Below are 18863 nucleotides of genomic sequence, written 5' to 3' on the forward strand. Positions count from 1 at the left end.
GTTCACCATCTTGGTACCGGACACCATACCCGTAAGATGTTGGTATACAGTCGATACTCGATACGCTCATTACAGGTGTCAACTCGACGTGCCAAGACGTCCACCCCCTATATCGAGTGGCAGTTCAGTACCAGTATAGTACAATACACCTAGTACAAGCAGTACACACCAGTACGACGAACCTTATTTGGAAGTTTGTGTAATAAAATGTGGATAAAACTTTACATTTATGTTAAATCACATTGATTCTCCAACTAAATATCCTACTAAATTTCATCAACATCAAAAATTGTTGTAGAATTAGTCATAGCACATTCTGATTAAATTGATGAATCATAATACTCAGGTAAAACATCCATAAAATGGATCATACAGTTTATATAAAAAAAAAAGTGGGAAAAAAATTATGGAAGAACAATGCAATTACCTTGTAACGCTGGTAGCGTGCCTCATTGTTTCCAAGAAACCGCTTAATAAAGGTATCAGTAAGAAAACCAGCTAAGCCATCTAATAACCATTCTGCAAACAACGCATAACTACATTTTCTCAATTTTTTATACTTCAAACTGCAGAAATGTAAATTCAAACCCTCCTGTAAAACTTACCATCATTCGGCTCCTCTGCGGTAATGTATACTCCAAACCATTGTCTTGCAAGGGCATAAGCAAGTTTGATTCTAGTGCCAATTGTCTAGTTGGTATATTTGAGAAATGCAGTTGCATGAGAACATGTCACAAGAGGCATTAAAAACTTATATAAACATAAAATCAAGAGTATGAAATCGATTATGAAATCGATGGTTTGACAATGTATACTGAAGTTGTCACACCATCAGTACATATAAGCAAAGAATTAAGTTTTTTGCATCATGCTAGTCTCAATTAGATCCAAAATGACCAACTGAATTGCATGCACCATGTAGAATGATAAACAATATTGACAGTATATATGCTAAAAAATATGCAAAGATAATCAAAGGAAATAATTTTCATGTAATTAATATATCTTGCATATATGAAGCTCTTGGTGTCCAAAATCACCATGACAATGAATTTGCACCAATGCTTAGAGGACTGATATCATTGGAGGTATAGTATTGTGTATAGGTAGATATGTTCCAGTTTGTAAGCAAACGTCTATTTACACAAGCTACAGTTTATAATACATATTGATTAGGCATTAACCCATCATATTTTGGTTTATAATATATTTTGATACATGTAGAAAGAAAGAGAGGTAGAGGTAAACCAAAAATTATGTGGAGTGAAGTAGTAAGGAAGGACTTGGTACTACAATATCTTTAGGAAAGTACGGCACTAAACAAAGCGGAATGGAGAAAAAGGATTCATGTAGCCAACTACAACTAGTTAGGGATTAAGGATTAGTTGAGTTGAGTTGAGTTATACTATTTTATTTTGAGGATGTTAAATGATATGTGGATCAATTATGATGGTAATGCCTCGAGGTTAGCATGTCCAAATTTCGGGTCATGCCACACCAACTCCAATTCAAGAGAGTTATCAGCAATGCAAGGAAGCTTTATCTGCAATACAAAAACTAAATATACTTATGAAAAGAAATTCCCATATCTTCAATATTCTACTTGTACTGCACTGAGAGAATATAAGATTTCTTGGCTTTTTTTGAAATCAATACATGCTTTTCCTTGCTAGCCTTGACAAGTGGATTGGCTGCCGAAATGAGGACAAAGTTATTTCACATAATCTAGGATGCATGTTCACCCACAAAGCATCTAAGAAAAATGGTATTGGTTTGCAAGACTATTGGAGTTTGTGCTTTGAGAAAAACATACGTGATTGAAAAAACATGAAATATATGATAGGAAGAGGTGCATAATCATCAAGAAGTGGGTTGCAGAATATAGTTTGATGGAGGTTAACAGGGAAAAGGAGTCTGCTATCCAAAATCTGTATTGCGTATCTGAATTGGCAAACTATACTAGAAAAAGAACATTGTTAAAATAATCAGTAAAGTATGAAGCTCCATTGCGGGGAATATAGAGCAGTTTGATGCTAACTTGATTTCAAAATGCAGAAAGTCTTATCAGATCTTTAATAATCAATATTAAAAACAAATTGGTCGATAAAACAGATGACAAGGTGGATCTAGAACTAGGTTTCAAAGTAGAGTTAGAATGGGTAAATAAATGGGACCAAACTCAAAGGGTTTAAAAGGTATCAAAATGAATGAGGTACATTATCAAAAATCTGGCATCAAAGCATTCAAATCAGAGAGAGAGAGAGAGAGAGAGAGAGAGAGAGAGGGAGAGAGGAAGGCGAGTTGTGGAACACTCACAAAGCAATAGTACAAAAGAAAGGCATGATTACTATTAATTTACAACAGTAATAATGGAAAAAAGACTCCCAAATTATTCAAAGATCGAACACAAGTAATATAACACAGTGCATATGAAAAAACTAATCGGATTCGCATGATGTGAATACAAGGGAAAAGCATACCTGATCTATAACCTTATCATCAAACAATAGATGAGAGCTGAAGATACACATGGAGGCTCCCAAACTCATCGAAGTTATTGTCATCTCCGGAGGAATGAAGATCTGTTTGTAAGAACCAAATGGAAACGATGTGGAAAGGTAATCTTCATAATAGCTGTAGAACAAACAGATAAATTAGGCATAGATATATCAAGAAACAAAACAATAGGCTAGCAATAAAAGACCAAATAAACTACAAAATTTGCAAAAATAACAATTGATAACATATTGACAATTTGAAAGGCATACCTAAATGCACTATGGAAAAAACCAACTGTATTCTGAAGCTTCAAAAAATTTGGAGACAAACACATGTGCGAGATAATGCCATTATGAATGTCTGGAAGAATTTCAAATGGAGCAACAGCCAAGGATATCCACCCAGCACTCACTGGAGTGCTTAGCTTATATACATATGTCTTGCGGGGTGGATCATCATTGGTTAAAACCTGCAAGAGGTTGTTAACAGTTGAAGAAGAAAGAGAATTTTTAACAAAAATCTTCAAAGATCCAAAGAAAAATAAATAGAAGTACAGCATGCATATGAATAAAAAAGCACATTCTGTCCAATCTTCACTATTAACCAGTTGAACTCTCCAGACAGCAGTATCGAGAATTTTCAAGGACACATAAATGCATTGGTTCTTCATATAATTAGGCATGGTCTGCCATACCGGTCCGTACCGGCCGGTACGAGCCGATACGTACCGGTCCGGCCTGGGACCGATACCGGATCAGCGTGGAATCCCGTACTAGTAGTTTATTGTTGGAGAACCGGTACGGAACCGGCTCGGATCGGTACGGGCCCGGTTCGGACCGGTACGCACCCAGTACAGGAGCGGTATAGGACCGGTTCGTACCGGTCCGAGCCGCCACCGGTATGCCGACCGGTACCAGTACGCCGAATCTTGGGTTTAGATTAGGTGATAACAACTGCTCAGGGCATCCAAGGTATTAAGATACACTAGTTTAATTAACTAGCTAGAACAACAAGATAATTTCAGTCATCAAAATCAGACGACCAACTACAGCAATGGCTACAGTTTGAAAAGCAATGAAAAGTTTGCAATATGTGATAAAGTTAATACCATGAGTCCTTTTCTTTTTGGTGAACAATACCCTAGGCCCTTTAAAACCATCATAAATGAATAAAAGTACTATTCAAATGAAGAAACATTTGAAGTTGGTAAGATTTTAAAATCTTTCTCTGGAGGAACCCTACTGAAAGTCTGAAACCCATGTTCATGGTCCAGTGATATTCCCGATCAGTGTTTGAGCTTCAAGATAGGAATATGCACCTATAGCATTCCATATATATTATCCTTATTGTTAACTGCGCTGAAATTTACAAATTGTTATTTTTGTCATCAGCAATAAAAATAAGAAAATGAATGTTGAAATATATCTACCATGTACTGATAGCAGCTAACTAATGGAATTCTGACTAACGAATCTTCAAAATTAATGCCAATACGGCAATAGTTTTCATGCATGGTTTGCTGTACCAGCCCAAATCAAGCGGTACGGGGCATATCATGCCATACAAATTTGGTATTGGTATCTGGTACAGATGGCGTACCAACACTTGGTACACCGAAAGATCCCATACCGTATCGTATCAATACATTGCTAGTGTGGCACCGAATCCGGTACTGAGACGGCAAACCTTGTTCATGTTTCATTTTGAATTTATCTAAAAAGATAAATAAAGCCAAAAGAAGGTTGTTTCAGCATTGGTACTAAGACAACATTCTAAAAACATCTAAAGTAAATGGTTAAAGTTAAGTGCAGTTGTATTAGTAAAGAAAGTAAAACAGATAACTCCTACAGAAAGCCTACTGAAACTTTTGAACTTTCTGAGCAAAGTGAGCTTTTGGTGGACTCATTAACAGATAGGGGTTTAAGAAATTGAATTGATGATTTTTATTTTATTGAAGAAAGTTGATCTTATCATGAGTTCCCAAGCCTGTGGTGATAAAAGAATAATAAAAGGAAAGCCAGACATTGTGCGATTTATATTTTGCAAATCAATTAATTTTCAACTATATATATATATATATATATATATATATATATATATATGTACAGTAGAAATAGATCTGTAGAAATTTATGTAAATAACTTTACAAGTGATATCTCCTCATCCAATTCTTTCAAAATATACTTTCAAAGATAATTAAAATCGACCTGGATGTAACTAACAATTAGACTTAAAACTTATTCTAGAAAAAGCTACGAGCCATGATTCAAACACCTTACAGTCCAAAAGTATATATCATATTCTGTTTTGTACTTTCAACAAACTGCGAGACAGTGATATGCTCAACTTTAAAAGATCAATAGACCAGGAAAATCTAATTTTACCGCCCCATATTCTTTGAATGTTCATGTTCATGCCTTCCCATACAGAACCATCATACCATTAGATTACTGACTAAAAGATAAGATTTGAAAGGGAAGTTTGGATTTCTAGCATCCTTATCTATATGATATCCTATGCATGGTAGGGGTACATAACTTGAAGGCAACAAAAGAGCCAGCTGCCGTCCCAAGAATCCTGGGTACCATCAATCACCTTTTCAATGAATTTTTGTCAATAAAATATGGAAAAAAATTGGAGTCTCCAAAACCCTCCCAGAACATACAATTGCAACAAAAAAAATCTATGCTCTATATGCTAGAGCTCATGGATATAATAACAAAGCATTAGAAACCTCCAATATGGTATACAGAATCCTTGCTAGCAAAGAAGTACAAAATTATTGGCTGCAATTTCAATAATGGCAAAAAAAACAACGCTGTCTGCTGCATTGTATCCATACACTCAAAGTTCAAATGGAAAAAAAAAAAGTATACCTGATATAGCAGGTTCCCATTGCTGACAGCCACGAAATTAGAGTTAACTGTGAACTCCAGATCAAAGCTGGCAAAAAAAATGAATTATTAAAATGAATATCAGAACTCTACGATATCAAAAAACACTGCAAATGGATTAGGAGTGAACACAAAATAATTACTGACAGAGAAAATTTAACTTACGAGCAGCGTTGTAGAATACTGTCCTTACATGGGAACCAGCAGTGTGCACGCCTGATCTGATTATTAGTATGCAGCAAATTATCCATGAAATGGATGCCAGTTTCTGCCCTCTTTACCCAATAGTCAATGCGAACCAATTTCAAATTCTGTAGCCAAAATAAACCAACATCGGAATACTATAATATGAACCTCTTGACATAACTAACACATATAAAATCAAGGACTTCGTATGAATCTTAATGAGAGAAATGTGTGGTATCTAGTTGTCTCACCTTGTCCACTGGATGACCATTGTAACCATTAGCAACTTGCTCTCCACTTGATTTTTGCACTAGATTCCTCCCATTCTCTTGATCCTGTTGTTCATTTATCGATTTTGCTGATCTATGGCATGTAATGAGTAAATTGGGAACCATTTCTCTATCCAGAGAAGAGGAGTATATTGAGCAAGCAATGTCAGCAGCTGACTTGGGGCATGATACTGAACAGAATCTCTTCTCATCCTCGACAATTTGATAATGTGGGGAATATTCAAACTCAGCTAGTTCCCCATCTACAGTTACACTCTTAATGTTCATATTATCAGCATACAAAGCCACATAACCACTCTCTGGGACCACTAATTTCAGCTCAGTGTACCTTAAAATGAACGAAGAGGGAAAAAATAAAATGTTAGGTTTTAAACAACTAATCCAGAGGTTTATACCAACATGATCGTGTGCAAACAACTAGTGTGAGCTTGACAGTAAAATCCAAAAGGCACACAACCATCAAAAAAGAACAAAGAAAAGTTCGTTCAGATACAAAGAGCAAATTGCCAGTTATCTGTTGCAAAGTTTCTTGAAAAGCTTGTCTTTCTAACAACCTAAACAAGAAGTGACGTTATGCCTGACATATGCCCCTAAATAGCCATGGCCAAAGTAACCTAGCCTTGTCCCAACAATTTGGGTTCAGATTTCCAGACTCTGTTTCACCAACAATTGTGATTAAGGACATCCAAAAGACAGAAACTCATAAATCTGAGTATACAATTCTTTGCTATTAAAATCAAGAAAAGAGATACAAAAGTTAGAAGTAGCTGTACATAAATGTGGCAAGTTTACATGAGCTTAGAAACCTTTGCTATAACAAAGCAATGACAAAAAAAAGTTAAATATGTAGACATGTTCGTAATGTCCCGCGTACCAGTGCCACACTAGCACAGTATTGGTATGGTATGGTACGAAGTTTTTTTGGCGTACCAAGTATTGGTATGCCATCCGTACCAGATACCAGTACCGAACCGATACGGTACGGTACGCCCCGTACCGGCCTGAACCTGGCGAACCATGGCTGAAACCAATCCATTTCAGCCAAAAAGGACCAGTTTTCACCAAGACCGAACCTAAACCGAAACCTTTTCTGTCATTTTCAGCAATACTGTCGAGTTTTGCTGGTTTTCATTAATCTTGGACGAGCCTAACCAAAACTAGCCATAGATGCTTTTTAAAAGCTTTGTTGTATTGTTTGCTACCATATTGTAGTCAATTTCTTTACTTATTTAAATGAATAGGCTATATATTACCATTTGTCAATGGTTTTCATTTCTTTTTCTTTAATTAGTAAGAGGTATACGTAATAAACGAAATGCTTGACACGCTGAGGCGTCTGAAATGTCGCCTATTACAATACTTTATAAAGACTGCTGTAAACAACTCGATACAATATATTCCACAAAAACAGCATCATTTTATAAGATATCCATAACTACATGCATTTGATTAAATAGCTCCTAACCTCAAATATATAAAAAAGCAAAGCCTGAATTCAATATATCTGTGAATCTTAAAAATGAGGAAAAAATTCGAATGTACTAGGCCCTAAAAAGCATCTTAGTTGCTAAATATAATGAATTTTCAAACAGCCGATATTAAATAATAAGTACATGTACATGTATATGTTTACAATACAAAGCATCGTTATACTTTATGAATTTCACATGTATGCTACAATAACTTCAACATTAAATTGTTGGAAGTACACAAATGAAGAACCTATATAACATAATATACTCTAAAATGCCACATGATGGCATTTCTTTGCTTTTATTTCCTTTCTTTATATTTTGACCAAAATTCCAAAACTAGGACCCTAACCTCCAAAACCACCAAAGTTTCCGAAATTGAAAATCGACATACCTGACAGAAACTGAACTTTCATACCATCGTTTGTATGTTGTAGGATAATCCCTTAAGGGTGTGTTTAAGGATAAAACATGCATATGTGACTTCTCTATTAAACTCTTGCATTAGATTTTTACACCACGTACATGCATGCGTGCATGCGTGCATATATAGTCAAGGTCATAATATAGAAGGGGTGCATCAGATAGGTTTGGACACTGCAACAAAATTAAGAATATGCAATTTTTTTACTCCATTTCGCATTAACATAAAAAGGGTAATTCCAAAAATCTAATGCACCAAGATATTACAAATTTATCCCTCCATACCTTACGCTGCATTTGGAGGTAGAATAAGGAGAAATAAACGTAAACTTATCCCATCTCTTTTCATCCAAACAGTCATTTGAGCACATAAGAAGGGAAGAATAAATATCTCAGAAAAAAAGGGGTGCGCCATAAATGCTTTAGTTTTTCTCCTCCTAACCCATTTATCCCATTTGACCCAGGAATAACTTACTCCAGTGAAAAGGTGGAATAATTTAACCCTCCCTTTTCCCCTTCCACTTAATCCATTTATCCCAATTATTTTGAAATTTTTATTCTGCTTCCAAAGGCGGCCTTAGAGTGAATGAAAGTCACAAAAAAAGGAGCACTTAGGTAACTTCGATACTATGTGCAAGCTTCTTGACTCCACTTTCATGTGTATTACAGCGCTATATCCATATACCCACACATATCCATTTAGATTTGTACACAGTATAATGCAAATGTGCCGATTAGACAGGATGTTTTAGCAAGGCCATGCACTACATTAACAAATGCACGAATTTGAAGATTCTATAGATACATTCAGATTGATGCCACCCTCTTGATTATGTCACTCGAACAAATTAAAGGCATTCAAGAACCACTCCAGAAACCTAATTCCCACTCGAACGCCCGCACCTCAGCCGGAGCCTCAAAGGAACTAAATAAACAGAAAGTACCGGGAAAATAGACCAGCAAAAGCACACACTAACAGCGACAGGCACCGAATTGAGAATTGAGAAGTACCACGGAACCCTCGACATCAATTTTTCGCACAGCCTAACCTAGCAACCAGAGTAAGCAGCACCGGAAACCCTAAGGAACGAAAGGTCGAAAGGGATGAAGATTTCCATCCTCCAGAACTGCCGCGATCGCTATGAGGGCGAGAAGGGACGAAAAGGAAAGAGAGGAGAGGGTGGAGTGGTAGCCCTACCCGCAGATCCTTCGCTCCTCCATGTCGATCGAGAGGCAGAGCTTCTGGTGGAGGACGACCCCTCCCGAGCTCTCGGTCTTCTGCTCCTCGTTCTTCTGTTTCCGAGGCTTCGCCATTTTTTTCCTGAAGCCAACGGAGGAAGAGGGCGTATACACCGGAGAGCGCGAGGTTTTCACCCACAGTGGCAGCAGGGCCCCTGGGTGGGTTTCTTTCTTTATCCGTGGGAACGAGTCGGGGGGTTTATATAGACGACCCCGGAGCCGCATCGGGAGAGGGCCTCCCGATGGATACAGGGGGCGATCGGGCTTGTTCCGGTTCGTGAGCTGAGGCTTGGATCTCCGCTTTTGGATCAGACCGGTTGAGTTTTGGGCGTCATTGGTTTTCTTTTTCGTTTTTCTCCGGGATGCGTGTCCCGGTTTACGGGTTCCCTCATGTTCAACATCACATATCAAATAGCTCCAGTGCTGTAAATGAGTTAGTCGGACTGGAGCATTCCTTAGTCCTGGTCCAATCTAATTTCGTGGCCGAGTCTGACCTAAGCCCTTAGCTAACCGAGTTCGGAAGGTCATCGTCCATGAGAAATATTTTAGATCCAATACAAAATATTCGGGTTTGAACTGGTACAGAGCCAAGTCGGATATATTTTTCTAGTCAAATATTTAGCTATACTTTTATAACTAAATAAAATTTAAATATGAAATTTTATTCATAAAAAAAATTAATTTGATCGAAGATACTGATCATTCTTAAAGTTTAAAGCCGGTATATTGGGATCATTATTTATCCACCAAAATAAAGATCGAATACTTTAATATAATTAAATGAGAGTAAGTGGGAGAGGATGGGGTTATTGGGATTAATATAAAGGAATTGATATAGATGCGGGTTCACTCGACAAATTGGAAAAGATATATGAGGAGAAGGAGAAAGGGTATTATATGATTTAGATTTTTTGGTTGGGTTAAAACGGATTTGAGTCAGGTCTGGCAAATTTTTCTTGATCCAAATTAAACCCCAATGGCATATGGGCATGGCAAGGTTGAGTCAAAAATTACAAAATCTAGATTAAACTGACTTTCAATTTTGAGTCCAATTTTTCATTTAGACCCGACCCATGTGACGTCAAAGTTGAACGAGGTCCATCTAATTGGTTTGGGGCCATGTAGTTTCCTAAGTCGGCCCAACCCATTTGTAACCCCGAGCTATAATTTACTAATCCGGCGATATCATTTATATTGGCAATGAATTGTTGTTCCAATGTTGTATATCATCAATTATCTTAACTCTTTTAGCTCATAATCAGCTAAAGGTTGTGCAGTGATACATATCTACCAGAGATGCATTTCTTTGAATATCTCTCTATATTTATAGGTTTATTACTAATGGGGGGCAAAATGGATTGTCCAGCTCACATCAAAAAGAGGCACCCCCCAATTTCGGCCTAATAGACACCAACGCTGACCGGACGTGTCCTCAATCCGGCCCAGAATCAATTCGGCCTCATACTCCGTCGAAGGCCACTTCAACCTCGAATATTCGCCGACGCGCCCGACCAAGCTCGGACGCCCTCCTTATTCGCCGATGCGCCCTTATCGAAAACACTAGTGAGGCTTTATGCAGGTACACCGTCGGTCGCAGGAGGTGGCTCTCCCTGTTTTCTTCTGCACTCTAGCAGCTCCTCCGACTCCTCCAGCGTAGTCACTCTCGGGCCAGATTTGAACCACAACATTTCTGGTGCTAAAGGAAGGGCCTGAGTCATGACCATGAGGTTAAGGAGTCACGGAGCTTTGAACACGTCGAGTGACCAGGCGTCGGTGCCTGGCCACTCCCTTCAAAATTCACCTCCTCCAGCGCCTCCGCCAATGGACCAGATCCTCCAGGTCCAACCAAAGCAGTTTTACCTGGTCGCTCAACAAGTCCAAGCTCGTACCGCGGCTGTTCAAAGCCTTTAGCCGGTAGGAGCCTCATCTTTTGCCAAGCTCGACAGAAAGATCGATGAAGTGGGACGACAAGTCCAGATGCTCCGGAGCCAAGTTGTGGAGCGCCACGAGGGGCGCCGTCGATCGAGGAGCAGATCCCCTCGGAGGTCTGGAAAGTACGCCTCCCTCAGCTTTGTGGAGTATACTCCCCTCATGTCCTTTTGGATAGAGATCCTCATGGAGATCGAGGGTCACGGCTACCTCCGACCTCCACCTAAAATGCGACCGTCGGCATCGCGAAAGCGCCGGGATAGGTACTGCCCCTTCCACAAAGACCACGATCATGACACGGAGGACCGTTACCAGCTTTGTGATAAGACTGAAGCGATTGTCCGCCAATACCTACTAAGTCGGTTTGTCCGTGACCAAGCCGACAAAATGGAGCTCGACGGATAAAAGTCGCCAGCATCGCCTCTTTGAGCCAGGCTCAAGCTAGCCTGTAATGTTAAACAAAGAGCCATGAACTCGATTCACTGGAGGATTATTCTCAAGACGAAGGCAAATGCTGAGCATAAGGACTTCAGCAAATGCCCAAAGCAGCTCCTGCTATGAGAGATAGACTCAAACCTGAGCTGCGCAGTTCGGATTTTTGACAACCAGACACAAAACAGGACGAGCTCGAATGCCTAGCCAAGATTATAAAGGCGAAGCAAAAGAAGCTCAAACATTCAACAAAAGGTACAAAATACTAAAAGAAACTGTATATTTCATTAATGTCAAAAAGGGGTCGAGGGCAAAATACAAGGGAACCCGACCCGGAGGTCGAGCTAAATACAAAAAGCTTAAGGCAGCCGATTTTACAAAAATAAGAACAGAAAGCTAGTTAATCTGAACGACCTCCACATTGGTGTTAGGAGTGGATTCCGTTTCGCTAGCGACCTCAAGAACGTCCTCTGATTCTGTTCCAGTAGCGACTTCAGGGATGACCTCTAGGTTGACTTCAGCCACGGCTTCTGCGGCACCCTCGGCCACTTTGGCAGCCTCGTCCAGATTTGGCTGAAGGTTACTAAGGTCAGATTCAGGAAAAAGTCGCTAGACTTGATCGTGACAATTTTCGAAGCCCTGAATCATCGCAGTAGCAGCTCCTTTCCCCAGCTCGTCAAGATACTCTCCCGACTGGCGGAATTTCCTAACGGCCTCACAGGCAGATTCCTTCAAGAGGCCTTCAAGTCGCCCGACCTTTGGCCTCAACTCCTCAGCCTCGCCCTAAAAGCGGATCAGAGCAGCTTCAAGCTCAAAGATGCGATCTGCAGCGGACGGCGAGCCCGAAAGTGCTTGACCTCCATTTTTCAGATCTGAGCGAGCCTATCTTTAAGGGGCCCTCACTTCGACCCTGTGTTACTGCTGTTCGGCAATTACCGCCCATTTCTCGACCTCCTATCCCTGGAGCTCGGCACGCTCCATCCTCGACCTAAGTGCCCTTATCTCCTCCCGATAGGTAAGCATGCTAGACATCAGCATGTCAACCACATGGAGGGACTGGCACAAAAGATAAAATGTCAGCAGAGATCAAACACTTGCAAAGAAAATGAGAAACAGAAGGGCTACGCTACTCGCCCGGACACTATTTGAATAAACGCGATGAACGAAGTCATCAAAGTTCTCTTCCATTAAGGCTCGATCGCGCGGGAGCATAATGCTGCGCACGAGCTCGTGGGCGAGGTCATCGGATTCAAGGGCCGAGTCGCCCTTAGATATGCGACATTGATGCCGCAATTGTCTTATCCCAGACTCGGAAGGAATGGAGTCGGCCTCGGCTGACGTCGGAACCTGAGGAGAAATCAAAACCCCACCTGAGATCGGAGCCTCAGGAAAAGCTGCAACCTCGGCAGGAGTTAGGCCCACAAAAGGAGTCGGGAGCTCAGACCTGCTCTTCAATTCGGGACCCGATTCAAATAGCTGGATAGCTTCTCCGGCCTCCTGGACTTGGCCGATGGACACAGTCGCCACCGAACCAGAAGGGCTCCCCCTTGCTACCAATAAAGGAGCCTCAACCGCCGCCACAAGAACTTGATCAAATCCGGCTTGACCAAGGGCGATGACCTCAATCACCCCAAGCTCACTCCACTCAGTCCTGGAGTCGGAGCTAGCTCTGATCTTTTTCGGCCTCCTTTCGGGCTAAGCCCCCTCTGAGGTGGTCATCCTCTTCCTATACTTGGCCATCAATGTCTTGGTGCTGAAGATCATTTCTGCAATATCTGATGACAAAAGATCTTATTAGAACTCAGCATGGGAAGGGAAAAGGCCTGTGCCGGATGCCACACCGATCTCCCATTTACTATTTGCCGATGATTGTTTTCTGTTAGTCCGGGCGACGAGACAGGCAGCACGGATTGTATGGAGAATTTTTTGGGATTATTGCTCTGTGTCTGGTCAACGGGTCAACTCATCCAAGTCAGCAATTTGCTTTAGCTCGAAGACCAAACCGGATGTGAAGACCTCCATACTGGAGATTTTGGGGGTGGGAGAGCAGGAGGGTACGTTGAGGTATTTGGGAGTGCCGATCTCAAGTCAGCGTCTACGTAGCAGTGATTGCTCTTCCCTGGAGATCAGCATCAGGCACAGGTTGGAGGGGTGGCAGATACATTCACTTTCTATGATGGGCAGGATTATCTTGGTACGGTCAGTTCTCTCCTCGATCCCGATTTACCTATTATCTACCTCTTTTATACCGGTTGTGACAGTGAGGAATATTGAGCAGATCTTCAGAAACTTTATTTGGGGGAGGAACGGAGGCGGAAGGGGCATCCATCTCATGGCATGGGAGGTGGTATGTCAGCCGACGAGATTTGGTGGCTTGGGGGTGCAGTCCTTGGTGGCGAGATGGGAGGTCCTAGCGGCACGGTACGCCGCTAGAGTTGTGTTAGAGCCTGATGGCATGTGGTCCTCACTGATGAGGGCCAAGTATGGCGGTCTGGTGCCTGGGGCCCGTGCGGGGCGTCGCCATTCACCGATCTGGAGGGAGATTTGCACTAGAGCAGGGTTGGTGCTTCCCGCGATTAGATGGGCTATTGGTGATGGGCGATCCATTGATGTGTTAGAGGATCGCTGGGTGACGGAGCAGCCTATGAGTAGACTTCCGGTCATGGTGGATACGTCGAGGTTAGTCGGTCTCAGGGTCAGAGATTTGATGGAGCCCGGAAGGGGGCGTTGGAGGGTTGAGTTGATTAGAGAGGCTTTTGGGGAGCAGTTGGCAGAGATGATCCTGGCTCTACCTATTCCTGCCCGGGAGGGGTCGGATAGACTAGTCTGGATGCCGACAGGGCGATCGCAGGTGCGAGCCAGGGACATTTCTATGTTGTTGAACCGAGAGCCAGCCCGACAGATAGAGGGAGGATGGATTTGGAGGATGCGGATTCACCTGCGTGTCGCGCTCTTCATATGGAAGGTGGCATGGGGTTGCCTACCGACCAGGAGTGTGTTAGCACGGCGTGGGGTGAGGATTACTCAGTGTTGTGAGGAGTGCACGGAGACTGTGGAGACGATTGATCATGTTATCCTGTAGTGCCCCAGAGCTAAGGGAATCTGGAGCCGATCACCATCTTTGTTGCCCTATTCCGTCAAGTCGACACAGGATTGGATTCATTGGTTGAGAGTTTTCATGCGGAGGCCTAGTACTGTTGAGGCCGGGATCCGGTGGGCTTATTTAGCTCATTCTATCTGGTTGGACGGGAATGCTGGTATCTTTGAGGGCAGACGGTTACCCCCGAGGGTGGTGGTGGACAGAGCTATGCGTCTTGCCATGGAGGTTACCACTACTACCGTTAGGTCTTCTTCTGAGATGGCCAGGGACACCTGGAGTACTCTTTCCACTGTCACAGCGCCTAGGTTCGCCCTAGTTTCTTGGGTACCCCCACTCCTTAGTCATCTCAAAGTGAACTTTGATGGTAGTATGTCGGTGGACGGGGTGTCTGGAGGAGTTGGTTTTGTCATCAGAGACCATCTAGGTGGTTTGATAGCAGCTGATGGCCGCTGTGCGCCGGGACTCACTGCTGTCGGTGCGGAGCTGCGGGCAGCCTGGGAGGGGATATCCTATGCGAGGCGGGTACTTCATGCTGAGCATATATGCCTTGAGGGGGACTCCTCTGTGGTGATCGAGTGGATTCGGGGAGGGGACAGATATGGTGATGGTCATCCTCTCATCAGTGAGATTCGGAGATTGGCGCAGGAGTCGAGTGATTTCCGGGCGTTACATGTTTTCCGGGAGGCAAACAGTGCAGCAGACTGGGTTGCCTCTTTTATTGCCCGACATTCTGGGGAGGTCACACGGACATCTGTAGGAGATATTCCTCCTACCCTGTATGCTTTACTTTCTTTTGATATGGCTGGATGTACTCAAGTTAGAGCTATATGAAATGCCGCTTTTATCAAAAAAAAAAGGAGCAACTAAGTTACTCTTACTTTTTGGCCGAACTGGGCTCAGGCCAAGATTTACTAAAGTCTCCTCGCTGAGCAGGTCGGAGAGCTGTGGAATTCTCCTCAGCCCGAGCAAACTATCTAAAATGCTCTGCTCGGACTGCGACAACTGTGGGAGCCTGTTATTCGCTGAGGCCAACAGAAAGCTCCAGGTTAGATTAAACCCCTACGATTGCTCGGAGAAAACAATGAAAAACTTGTCCTTCCACCCGTGAATGGAGGTAGGAATACCTCCGAAAAGCTTACGGCCTTATCGGAGGAAAAAGTACCACCACTCTTTATCTACGGGGTTGCCCTTTAATATAAAGCAACACCTAAAGATGTTCACCAAGGAGGACAGACTATGATAAGGCAAAGGGCGAGAAAGCCAATTATCATTCTCCACGAGTTCGGGGCGAGCTGTGGAGGCACAAGACGGTAAGCTGTTAGATGCTCCCTCACGAACCCATGCAGAGGGAATCTCACCCTGCTCAAAGCGACTCTATGTACACTCCGATCCAACCTTTAGGAGGGTTGGTAACTCGTCCTCCGAGATCTGGGAGCTCAAGAATACACTCCGAAGGAATGAAGAATTGGGTACGAGCCGCGCCCAAGTCCTCATCACTTAAGAGCGAGCCGGTCCCATGTGGACCCAGGCCCATCTCGAGCTTAGTCTCTCCCATGCCGGAAGAAGTCTGGGCTCGAGACAAACCTGCACCGAACATCAAGGCCCTCGCAGGTAAACTCGTTGCCTTGGTCATAGAATTACAAAAAGGAGAAAACAAGAGATACTTCGAGCGACCGAGAGAAGGATAAAACGCCTACCCGAAAAGCTTGCCAAGGAAGATGATTGGGGAGGAGAAAGACGATCCTGAAGATTAAGAATAACGCTCGATGCAAAGGCCGACGAGGAGCTCCCAAGACGCCCAAGAAAAGGCTTGAACACCGCAGTAATGGCGGCCAGAAAGAAAAGAAGTGGAGGCGGAAAGGATCAAATAACGATCCTAGGATCCTTTCCATATCTTATATAGCCCACTACAACTGCTTTGATTGGATAGCCCAAGCGATCAGACGAGCTGAGTTCCGCTACATGGCAGGCCCCGAAATGGCCTCAACAAAATCTTTTCGGATCGCGACACTAAATACCAATCATTATGGAAGGTGCTCCAAAGATTGAAATATTAATAAATGGCCTTTCGCATTCCATCAGGCGATACGCTTCGGAGAATGGAGCATTAATGGCTGGCCTCTCGCGTTCCATCAGGCGGGCGCTTCAGGGGACGAGGCATTGATAGCCGCCCCTTTTCATTTCATCCAATAACCTCTCGGAAGAGAATACACACGTGGAACACCAAGAACTCCCCACGTCGGATTCTGCCCAGGACAGCATGACAGCTCAAGCCACCTAAGCCCGGCTCCAAAAATCTGACTCAAAGTCCTCCACTATAAAATGCATCAAGCGTCCTTTGCTCGGCGTGTGCAATTTCACAAGCGCCGAGCCACACCGCAGGATGACCAACAATCTGACTACTTCCTTCGCCCGAGCTAAAGAGCAACTCAACCTCGAAAGTCGGAGGGCAAATGATGGGGGGGCAAAATGGATCGTCCAGCCCACATCAAAAAGAGGCACCCAATTTCAGCCCAATAGACACCAATGCCGACCGAACATGTCCTCAATCCGGCCCAGAATCAATTCAGCCTCAGACTCCGCCGAAGGCCCCTTCAACCTCGGATATTCGCCGATGCGCCCGACCAAGCTCGGGCGCCCTACTTATTCGCCGACGTGCCCGACCAAGCTCGGGTGCCCTCCTTATTCGCCGACTCGCCCGACCAAGCTTAGACGCCCTCTCCAGTACTACACCCCGACCTTCAAGCTCGAGGCGCTCCACCAAGTACACCACGAAACTCGGGATGCTAGGCTGGTCTCAGCACCTGCCTAACCAACCTCTCAACGAGTTTGGCCTCGCCAACAATCGCACCCATGTGCGTGCCTCCGCCCTCCTACGAGGCTATGTGCTGCGACACCACTACGCCGTGCTTCGCCTATCAGCCCACGACAGCCAAGGGCAACGCCTTATCATTCTCCAGAACAGACTCCACTGCGCGCCATAAGTAAGCTTAATTTGCACGCCACTCTCATTCATGATGGGAATGGGCCATGCCCTACTATGGCTGTCAACGTTTCACCATTCCCCAGGGCGGATTCCACCGCGCTCCACAAGTAAGCTCAAGCTACACGCCACTCCCTCTCATGATAGGGACGTGCCATACCTCCGCCACCTAAGCGCTTCTATCATGACTATAAACCACCGCAACAGGTAACCCTTAGGCTCCGTTTGAAAACTTGGAATTGAGGAGAAAGAAATGGAATGGAAGGAAAAGTTAAAAATTTTGATGTTTGGAAGTTTTTTAGTGGAGGAAAAGGAAAAGAAAAGGAGGGAATAAGAGGAAAAATTTTGGGCTCCAATTCTCTTCTTTCTTTCCTCCATAAGTGGAAGGATTTGGAGAAAAAGGAATTGGAACTTAATAAATTTTTTATAATACATATTTGGCCCTTAAATTAAAGAAGTATTAAATTAAAAGGACAAATATATCCTAGGGCCGTGGACCCAACCCGATTTTCTAGTAGGTTGGGTCTGGGTCTAAAATTAGGACCCGAACAAGGATCCAGATTGGGTCGGGATTACTCATGACCTGGTCCGACCCGATCCATTTGCATTTCTACTCATAAACATGCCCCTTTTCTAATAAGGAAATTTTAATAAAAGTGTTAAAACGGTATGCTTTCTTTTTTTTCTCTCCAAACTCCCAAACAAGAGGAAAGAAAGTACTTTCTCTTCCCTCCTAAAACTTTCAAATAAGAGGAAAGGAAAGTCTATTCTATTCTTTTCTTTTATTTTCCCTCCTCATTAAAGTTTTCCTTTCTTTTCTTTTCCCTCCTCATTAAAGTTTTCTTTTCTTTTCTTTTCTCCCCAAAACTCCCAAATGGAGGGTTAGGGGGACTCTTGGCTGGATATACAAAGCTCCACTCTAACTTGATCGTCGGAGGGCCCTCACCGGAAACACCGGTGAAGCTTTGTGCACGTATACTGCCGGTCGCAGGAGGTGGCTCTCCCTGTCTTCTTCTGCACTCCGGCAGCTCCTCCGACTCCTTCGGCATGGTCACCCTCGGGCCAGATTTGAACCACAACCATTACTATATTGATTTCACTGGCTTCGTTCTCTTTATAAAGGAATTGTTCATAATGCTTAACCTTGATATTTCCATTGATTTTGCTTACAAATAATTTAAAAGACTGATTTTGAGTTCTCCCTCTGTCTCTATGGTCTAAAAGGATAGATGGGTTGACCTCATTTCCAAAGTTTAAAAGACTCTACTTGCTATAGTTTTATGCATTTCATTGGGCTAAACTATTAAATATAAAGTTCAAATTTTAGCAAGTATAATTTTCTTCCACTTAAGTTGTCATTGGCAATAGACTTGTCTTTAGGATTGACACTTTCATCACGATGGACTGCAATTGCTT

At 43.0% G+C, this 18863-nt stretch overlaps 1 protein-coding gene across 2 annotated transcripts in view; it reads right to left on the reverse strand.

The window, feature by feature from the left end:
* LOC120108973 (transcription initiation factor TFIID subunit 2) overlaps positions 1-9167 on the reverse strand; it is a 39145-nt gene extending 29978 nt beyond the window's left edge. For both annotated transcript variants that reach the window (XR_005510064.1, XM_039122708.1), the window contains exons 1-8: positions 8963-9167; positions 5831-6197; positions 5559-5704; positions 5376-5442; positions 2769-2968; positions 2481-2634; positions 606-690; positions 428-519 (exon numbers count right to left, since the gene is read on the reverse strand). Coding sequence is in view for 1 of the 2 variants with exons in the window: in XM_039122708.1 (XP_038978636.1) it covers positions 428-519; positions 606-690; positions 2481-2634; positions 2769-2968; positions 5376-5442; positions 5559-5704; positions 5831-6197; positions 8963-9078 (1227 nt within the window). In the remaining variant the exon portion in view is untranslated. The remainder of the gene's footprint in view (positions 1-427; positions 520-605; positions 691-2480; positions 2635-2768; positions 2969-5375; positions 5443-5558; positions 5705-5830; positions 6198-8962) is intronic.
* Between the last annotated feature and the right edge of the window lie 9696 nt (positions 9168-18863).

The sequence above is a fragment of the Phoenix dactylifera genome, unplaced genomic scaffold (genome assembly GCF_009389715.1).
Source record: "Phoenix dactylifera cultivar Barhee BC4 unplaced genomic scaffold, palm_55x_up_171113_PBpolish2nd_filt_p 001688F, whole genome shotgun sequence".
NCBI classification, from domain to species: Eukaryota; Viridiplantae; Streptophyta; class Magnoliopsida; order Arecales; family Arecaceae; genus Phoenix; species Phoenix dactylifera.